Here is a 9646-nt window from a genome sequence, read left to right on the forward strand (position 1 = left end):
AGAAATTTTGGGCTTGATGGATCCAGCCTTGCAAATGGCAAATACAATACCGTTGGCCTTTTATTTTTCTTTTTTTTTTTTTTTTTTTTTTTTTAAATTTTGTTTTCCAAGAAAATCTTGAGGTCATTCTCTATTCATTCTTTTCTCCCCACCCCCACCCTCTATTCACAAGGATTCTTTGAAAATTTTATTAGTAATCAAATGGGAAAGGATTAAGTAGTTTTGACATCAGAAATTGAGAAGCTTGCTCAAGTTTATCAGAAGCACTGTAATTAAGCTCTGTGTGCAGGAGTGCAACCTTTCTCTCTCTCTCCCTCCCCCCACCGTGTGTGTGTGTGTGTGTGTGTGTGTGTTTGTACAGGTATACACGTACACAGGTGTATATGCAAAACTGTGCCCATGTATGTAGAAAGCAAATGTCCACCTTGGATGGATGTCATTGCTCAGATGCTGTCTGGCTTAGCAATTTACCTTGGATAATGTACCATACATTATCACCCTGGAGGAGAGGGGTGCTAGCAGGAAGCCACTGTCTAGAGGGGTTCTTTGGCATACAGCCCCTGGGATCTGCCTGGTTCTTCTCTCTCAGTGCCAGGATCACTAGTTTGTACCAGCAGGGCTGGGCTTTTATTGTGGAGCTGGGGGTGGGGCTGGGGAATCGGACTCACTCAAGTTTTGTGTCTGAAGTGGCACTAAAACAAACGAGCTACCTCGCCAGGCCACTTTTGATAAAGTGTTAAACATTTTCACTTTTGATAAAAAGTTCCATTTTGACAAAAGAATCCAGCTCTTTAGCCGAGTGAGTCACTGTGACTTGTTCTGCTCAAAGCTGTGTCAATTTGACCCCAAAACAGGAATATGATTTGTAGGTGGGGTCCTATATTCCCAGGCTGACACTGAGGTTCCCATTCCCCAGCAGAACACCAGTTAAAGTTCATAAGCCAGTCCCCATGAATTTCTGTCTGCTTACAATGCTCATTTGGGTTACCTCTCCCTCTATAACTTGCAGTTTTTTCCATATAGTTTATTCTATTTCAGGCCTTATATTTGTATTTATATTCCTGTCTTAGCAAGGACTTTTAAAAGTCCCACTCGAAGTTGCTTTTAGTCACTGCCTGCATTGGGGTGGCACCACTGCTGTCTGAGATGCTGCTGGGTTAGGCAGTCTGTGGGAGACTGGGTAAGCGCAGTCAGTCTGCTCAGTTTGTCATGAGATAAGCTCTAAGTTATATTCTCCAATAACTGCTGTCCAAGGGACTAACCTATATTAACGACAAGCCATAAAGGGGGTAGTGACTGGGGGAGTATGGAGTCTCATCTTCAAGGAAGAGTGCCATTTCAAATAGTATATGAGTATGTGTAACAGAGACTGTATATGTTCAAAAATGGTGACTTTTGAATTGTGTGAATAAACACTGCTTCAAAAAAAAAATTACTAACTTCTCCTAGTAAATGCCCTCAGCCAGGAGCAGTGCAGCCCCTATTTACTGACCAACACAAAAATTCAGTTAACTCAGTTTTTTTTTTTTTTTTTTTTTTTACATATGTACTGACTTCTTTTTGATCGTGTCCAAGCTGTTTTTGAATTTCTGTGGTGTCTCCCAAAAATCTCAAGACTTCCCCTTAAAGAGCTAGCATTTCTTTCCAACCCAGCTAAACTCTGTAGTTACTTTTGTGTGGTATGCCTGGTTGTGTATCTCTGTGTATCCATGTGTGTCCTGGTATACACGCAGGTGGCTGTGTGAGCACATGGAGACCTGAGGACGCAGTTGGGCGTCTCCCTCAGTTTCCCACAACTTCATTTATGAAGCAAGGGTTCTCACTAAGCTTAGAGCTCACTGATTTGGTTGGATTTGCTAGCCAGCTTGCCTTGGCGAGCTCTCTCAGCCTCCTGAATAATTGCTGGGATTTCAGGTGGAGATGGCTCCTCACAGGTGGCTTTTTATGTGGGTATTGGGGACTCCGATATTCACACTTATGTGGGAGGGTTTTATCCACCCTACCACTTCTCTAACCCCACACTGTGATTTTTATTTTTTATTTTTTTGAAGAACCACATGATCTGCGGTTCAGATTAAGGTGCCTGTGCCCTGTGTGCTTTGGCTTCCTGGAACTCTTAGCTTTCATGCTCTTATACTCTGTCAGTAGCCAGAATTCTGGAATAAACATGAATAAGACACTGCGGGAAACTTCCACTAGAGAATTTAAAAACAGACGCAGAGACGCGGGCATATATGAGGTATGAACTAGCAACAGCATGGTCATCTCAAAGAGATTCTGCTGAGGAAGTAGGTGGTCCTTTTTGTCAGGTTGATACACGCATACCTGGGCACGCTCAAAAGTACTGTGAAATGGTGGATTTCACATTATCATTGATTTTGAAATAATTTTTTGCAATGATGGGGAACTTTGAACTCACTAGACCCAAACCAATACTCTGACCACTAACTTTCTCTTGCATATTGTCCAAATTCATAAAACATATCAGATTCCCTGCTTCTTGGACATCTCAAATAAAAGATATACAGCAGTTCTTGAAGGAAGCAGTGAGACATAGTGATTAGGACTTGGAATTAGAACCATTCCTGGGTTCAGATCCAAAGTGTGTTCTGATTCTGCGGGCTTGCATGCTATCTACAAGTCTTGTGTTTCCACATTGGAAAAGAGAAAGGGCCACTAATTATGTCTAACTCATTTATCTTCTTACCTAATGAAGAATAAATAGCATTTAGCTTTGAAAATAGAAGCTGCATTCAACCTTGCTGTCTAAATTACTCCTTGTAATTTTTTCATTGCAAGATCAAATACTTTATTAATAGTGTGGGCTTATTCAGCTGATGTTCATTAAGGCTCAACAATGTGCCAAACTCTCTGTTAGGAAAACTTTGCTTTATAACCATGGTGCCTCTCACAGTGATTTGCACATCAGCACCATTGGTCCCAGCTTGTTTCCAGCTGAACTGTGCTTGGCCAATTCTTCTGAAGGCAATTGACATGACTCCACCCACTTCTATAGACTAGATACACTCCACCCGCTTCTATAGACTAGAATGCACACAGTGCTTCTCCATCTACACTGGCACTAAAGTCTAGTTCTGGCATTAGCTAATCAGCCCTGAGAAACTTTCCCCAAGGTTGACAGCATCTATCTCCATCTGTCCAGGAGACTAGGGTCATAGCTCAGTGGTCGAGCATTTGACTAGGATGCATAAGCCCCTGGTTCAGTTCTGAGGTCCACAATAGATACATCCTGGGCAAGATAAAGGAGCTGTAAAGGGAGGCTTTCTATCCTTGAGCTCACAGCCTGGAGGGATCACTGTACTATCCCGATAGTGGAACTCAGCAGTTGAGTGTGGCCATTTCAAGGGGATTCCCACAAAGCAATCTTCCATAGGAAACAGTGAACTCATTCCCGACCAGGAGGTAGTGTCTAGGAGCTGCCCTTAGAAGGCACTGGCCGTATTGCCATATTCGCTTCTCTTCCATGTCACAGGCTAGATCAGGCAAAGTGCCACCTTAAGGGTTTCTTGTCTTGACATAATTCTGCTGATAGAAAGACAGCGTTATGTAGAAGTTAGAAGCAGACTCTAAATGTTATTATTATTATTATTATTATTATTATTATTATTATTATTATTATTATTGCCATGCTGGGTGTAGAACCCCAGACCTCATGCATGCTATGCAAGTGGTCCTACACCGAGCTATAACCTCTGCCCTTATGCATACACGGTTGAGTGAGACATTTGACCTCTCTGCCTCAGTTTCCTTGTCTGTAAAGTGTTGTATCAACTGCAGTTGACTTGATGCTAGAACTTGAGACTTTCACCCACAAGAAGTGGCTTGGCCCTAATAGGCTCCTGTCAAAGCAGACTTCCACTTGGTCTTGATCATCTTGGGTTGTCTAAGTTGAACAACTGAACAACTGCAACCTATTCTACTTTAATGCCCCCTCCCACTACCACCACCACAGTAAAGTTGAACTTGACTGTTAAGTTTAGTTTAGGCATTTTTTTCCCCCCTGCTTCTGCGATTCTTTGAAATGCTTTGTTTCGAGTTAACTACTCCTTCAAAAGTGGAAAGGACATAGGAAGGAAGCTATCCTAAGGGAATTGAGGTCTAGAGGTAACTGTTCCAAGGGCACAAGGACCCTCTTGTACTCTCCCAAACAAAGAATAAAAGTCCCCGTTTACTTGTGTAAACTGCGCAATTGATATTCAGAAGAAGGGCCCATCCACAGAGAAAAACAATCACATTTTACAGTGATCACGTACTTGGGAAAAGACTCCTTTTGGTGGTGAGAGGCATCACTGCGCTCAGTTAAGACCGACTGGGGCAAAGGCAGCAGCACCCTCACCTCCTCTTTGCCTGAGCTGACCAGACTGTGGCTCTCTGGGGCCACACCACCCCTTGTCCAGAGGTATAGATGCTCTGCATAGAAAGTCCAGCAAAGATGTAGATCAGCCAAGTAGGCATGTGTCTCTTCCTCTCTTAGTCCGGGGTGGGGTGGGGGGGGTTATTCTGAGCCTGTTGGAACTTAACTGTGTGTATGAGGATTTTTCTAACCCAGAAAGAGAACTACAAAATTTTGTTCTTTTCTTTTTTCCTTCCCCTTTTCTTCTGCTCCCCTCCATCCCCAATTTTATTGTCTCCTCCTCTGTCTTCTCCCTCTCCCCCTTTTTTACCTCCTCTTCTCTCTCTTCCCTTCCCTCTCTTCAAAGTATGTTCTCTGATGACCTAGAGATCTGCTTTGGTTTTGATTTGGGATTTTTGAGATAGGATCTCATGTAGTCCCCTGCTGGTCTGAACTCCTGACCCTCCTGCCTTAGTTTCTTAAGTCTAGATGAGATATGTGCCACGATGCCCATTTTTGAGTTTGTTGCACCTGCACGTGCGTGTCTCTCATTTGTCTCTTAACACATGAACATCGTAACAGAAGTGCACGTTCATATCCAGTTTGCATATGAGGACACAGTTAATATTTCTAGAGCCACTAGATTAATCTTGTAGCACACTGTTTCCAAGTTTTAATTTGCATTTTTTGGTTTATTAATGCTCAGGCATAAGTCCCCCAAAACTAAAGATTTGGACCTGGGAAATGTGTTTAGACTTCAGTTCCTAATAGCTTTCATCTTTTTGGCCTTTTACAGTGCTCTATGCAAACATGCTAATGCCTCCCCTGGCCCCTTAAGTTGAACAAGAACAAAAGCAAACACACAGAGAGACCAAGGTTGACCCCGAGGCGACCTGTTTCTCAATAGAACCTCTCAGAGCAATGATGGCTAATAATCAGGCACCAGTTATCAGAGCCTTTGCTGGAAGGCATTGAAATGTGGCCCAAGGACATTTTAAATTAGCGCAGTACATATTCATTGGCTTGTGTGCTGGGTGTGGGTGTGTGTACTATGTTTATGCAGATTCTATAAGTGCTCATTTCCCCAAGACCTACCCACCTGCCTGCCCTGCCTGCCCTGCCTGCCCTGACACCACTACAGTCTTACTAACATACAAATCTGAGACAGCTTCCACTATGTAGAACACCCCTCTAGCCCCATCTCTTCTTCCAGGGCTTTAGCGCATGCTTACACAGAGGCCAGAGACCAGCATCAGAAGTCTCCCACCTATTATTTTTGAGACCTTGCCAATTAGGCTAGACTGGCTAGCTGCTGGTAAGCTTCAGGGATTCCCTGCCTGTCCAACAACCACTTCAGCCCTGAGGTATAAAAGATTTGGGGCCAGATTTTATGTGAGTTGGGAATCCAAACTCATGTCTTTATACATGAACAGCAAGCAGTTTATCCACTGAACTGTTTTCCATCTCTTGGATCTAAAACTTAAAATAACCAAAATGTTCTACAGCCCTTATCTGTCTGTCTGTCTGTCTATCATTTACCTTCTTACCTCCCTATCTACATAGTGTGTGCATGAATGTGTGTGTGTGTGTGTGTGTGTGTGTGTCTGCTTCTGTGTGTTTGTATCTGTGTGTCTATGTCCTCTGTGTTTAGATGCATGTGTGCTACAGCACACATGTGGAAGTCAAATGTCAATTTGGAAGTCAATACAGGGGCCCCAGGAATTGAACTCAGGTTGTAAGCCTTGGCAAATGTCTTACCCACTCTGCCATTTTATTAACCCCCAAATCCAAAACATTTTTAGTGTCAACCTGATGCCTTAAATAGAGTTTGATACCCAATTGCATGAGCTAGGTTACAGCCCAAATGCTGGTGAACTAAAAAAATTAAATATAAAGTTAGCTTTTGGCCACATGTATGTATAAGATGTAAATGAAACATAAATAAATTTCATGTTTACATCTAGGTATTATCCCCAAGATAAAATATGTGTATAAACATCACACAATTATAAAGAAGTAAAAACAGCCCTAAGTTCTTGTCCCAAGGTTTTCAAGTAAAACTAGCTCATCTTGTATGTGGAATCCCACCTTGAGTATAACTCTGGGTTACACCATGGTTTAATTCCTCTTTGATCCTTTCTGAAATTACTTGTCTAACACATAATAGAGAGCTATGATCAGGTAGAGGAGAGACGAATCTGCACCGTGGTGTGATTTATTATTTGAAATCGTCTGGAAATGCTGAGGGTCCAGGATGGAAGGAGTGATGCATAGCTATTGTCTAGAAAGATTTCCAGGGCGTAAGAAGAGGAACTTGTGACTGTCCTCTCTAGCTAGCTTTAAGGAAATCCATGTCCAACTGGGACAGCATTGTCAAGAAAAAATGAAAATGTGTTTGCAGCTTTAAAACATCCCAGGAGAACCTGAGGAGACTGTACCACTCTAAGTAGTTAAGCTAGTAAGGCTAAGCATTTCTTTAATCCTTTCTTTAGCGCTGTAAATATTTTTTTAAAGTCTTTGAGCTCCCTCTTGTGGCTCTTTGGATAATTTCAATCTCAAGGAAGTCAGTTTTTTTTTTTTTTTTTGCCATAAGGACACCGCTTTACAAAAGGGAAGTATTTGCCCATTGCTTTTCTTTATGAAAGAAAGAGAGAAAAAAAAGTAGGGAGAGGTGAAAGATGGAGGAAGAGAAATGTCCTCTGATGGAAGCCACACGTGGACTCCTGTTTCACAGGAATACCTGGCGCCCACGGGACATCTGCCACTTTTGGCAGCAGGTAATACCTTGTCTATATGCTTGGAATGCGGCCACCAGACCGAAGTCAGTGCGGGCTACCCTTTTTACTCCCTATATAAACAGATCATATAGTTCTGTGTAAGTCCTCAGACTTTCCTGTTTTAAAGACACAGTTCTTTATAGCAAAGAGTGTCGTTTCCATAAAGCCTGAAATAGATTATGAGTTTTATTGAAAAAAAACAAAAAAACAAAAACAAAAACAAAAAAACAGAACTCAGCAACTTGCTGCTTTTCTTGTCTGTGTCTAGTTGCCTGTCTCTGGAAACTTGATCGACCTCTACAGCAACCAGGGCCTGCCGCCCCCAGGCCTTACCATCAGCAACTCCTGTCCAGCCAATCTTCCCAACATCAAAAGGGAGCTCACAGGTACGGACCTACCGCATCTGCTTCTTCCTGTGATACTCTGTTCTCTTCCCCACTGGGGAGCGTTACCACTCGAACAGCAGTGATCCCCGTGCAGCTAGTGGGTGTGCTTCCAGTGTCTGTGGTTCCTGAGCCGCTGTGCAGTAATTTCATATACAGTATTAAGACGTTAAGTTGCCAGTTTCCAGGGTTGCTGGGAGCCCTTTGGGTTGAGGGTTATGGACAGTATACTCCCCTGTAAAGTGGCTCTCCCCTACCCACGGTATAGCCTGCTTCCCGAGCCCCTGGAGACTTAACTTAGGGGATCCTGCTTTGAATTTTCCATTTGAGTCCACACTTGGGGTCGAGTAAGAATTTATTTCTTACATCTTTCGATGCCTTCTCCTCTTTTTCCTGTATCATGTGCAAGAGATTTATTATAGAAGGAGAAATAAATCATAAAATGGAGCCATCAGAATGTTTGCTCTTGAGGCAAGTGTGAAATTACCTATTTTGCCACTTTGCTTGATGCTTTAGGGAAGGCATTTGGCCAATAAAACATGACAGAAACTGTATTAGAACCGGCATTCTACCATGGTGAATTTTATGGTCCTTGCCCCAAACCACTTTTTATTATTTAGTTCTTGCCTCTTGCAAAATTGGGGGTGGGGTTGAGTATATGGGGTATGGATTTGTTGTGAAGACTGTTCTATCCAAAAGCAGTACAACAAAAACTATTTCAGAACATTTTAACATAGGAAAAACATTTTTTCCAGAAAGTATTAATTGGGGCTTAAAAGGTAATTTACTAATAAGCAAAAACTTAAACCATTAAGAAGCAATGGATAGTAAGACCTTCTTACTCTTCTATATGAGAAAGCAAGCAAGAAAATGATTTGGATTGACCATCTGAATTTGGGAGATTCTAATTTTAATTCTGTCTGTCTCACACATGCATTCTGTCTGTCTGCACACACATATACATGCATATGCAGTTAGGAGTTTCTGATTACAGGTTACATTCTGGGAAATTGGTCACTTGATGATTTTACTGTGGTATGAACTTAACAGTGTGGCTTTATGTAGACCAAGAAGGCTGTAAATCATTAAACGATGTCATCTTCATTATATTTATTAATTTATATTCAGTGTACAGCCTCTCTTTGACTATTTCAACGCAGTGTGACATGGGTATTTACATTTATGATATATAAATATACCACATACATCTTGTTTTTAGAAAAGAAACGAGCATGGTATAATAAGTCTCAAAATCAATAAACAGCACAATTTGTTTAATACTTTTATTTGTTTCTTACATAACAAAAAAATCTCTTGACACTAAAATATAAAGCAACTTTTCAAATCAAATTGCCACCAAATATATCTAGACCCTTCCTAATTTATGTTTTCATAGACAAGTAGTAAATACACAGTGACTCCTAAGAATTGTGACATGATACGGTTCTCGTAGATGCTGACAGAACCTGACTCCACATTATGAAAAAACAAAATAAAACAAACCACCACCAACAACAACAACAAACAAAAACAAAAAATCATTCTCATGAGTTAGGCAAAGGCCATGCAAACAGATTCAGAAACATTCCCAGCCAGTTTCCATGTCACTGCATTACAAAGGCATAAAATGCTGGAAAGTTGTTTGTCCTGAAAATAAAGTTTGACTCTTAATAATAGAATATGCTATCAAGAGCTGGAGAGGGTTCAGTGTTTAAGAACACCCACATGGTGGCTCTCAACTATCTGTGACTCAAGTCTCTGGGATCTGATGCCCTCTTCTGGCCACCTTGGGCATTGCACACACATGGTGCACAGACAAACAGCACATAAAATTAAAATAAGTAAATCTTAAAAATGATATGACATCAGATAGTTTCTATTTATTTTATTCTTTTTAGTACTAGCATGTGGACTTGCTGTACTGTGGTTTGTCATCTGGTTTGTAGAAACTGAGCTCTGCAGAGATTTGGCATATGTAGCATTAGAAGAGGCAAAAGTCTATAAAAGGTGTAATTTAGTACTACTCAGCTATTAAAAAACAATGAATTTATGAAGTTCTTGGGCAAATGGATGTATCTGGAAGATATCATCCTTAGTGAGGTAACCCAATCACAAAAGAAGTCACTAGATAT

The 9646-nt window shown here is 41.3% G+C and overlaps 1 protein-coding gene across 1 annotated transcript in view; it reads left to right on the forward strand.

Annotated features, from left to right (window-relative positions):
• Positions 1 to 9646, forward strand: part of Mitf (melanocyte inducing transcription factor) — a 206557-nt gene that overhangs the window by 182520 nt on the left and 14391 nt on the right. Inside the window, exon 6 of the mRNA XM_029535287.1 lies at positions 7400 to 7517. Coding sequence (XP_029391147.1) covers positions 7400 to 7517 — 118 coding nt within the window. The remainder of the gene's footprint in view (positions 1 to 7399; positions 7518 to 9646) is intronic.

The sequence above is a fragment of the Mus pahari genome, chromosome 2, assembly GCF_900095145.1.
Source record: "Mus pahari chromosome 2, PAHARI_EIJ_v1.1, whole genome shotgun sequence".
NCBI lineage: Eukaryota > Metazoa > Chordata > Mammalia > Rodentia > Muridae > Mus > Mus pahari.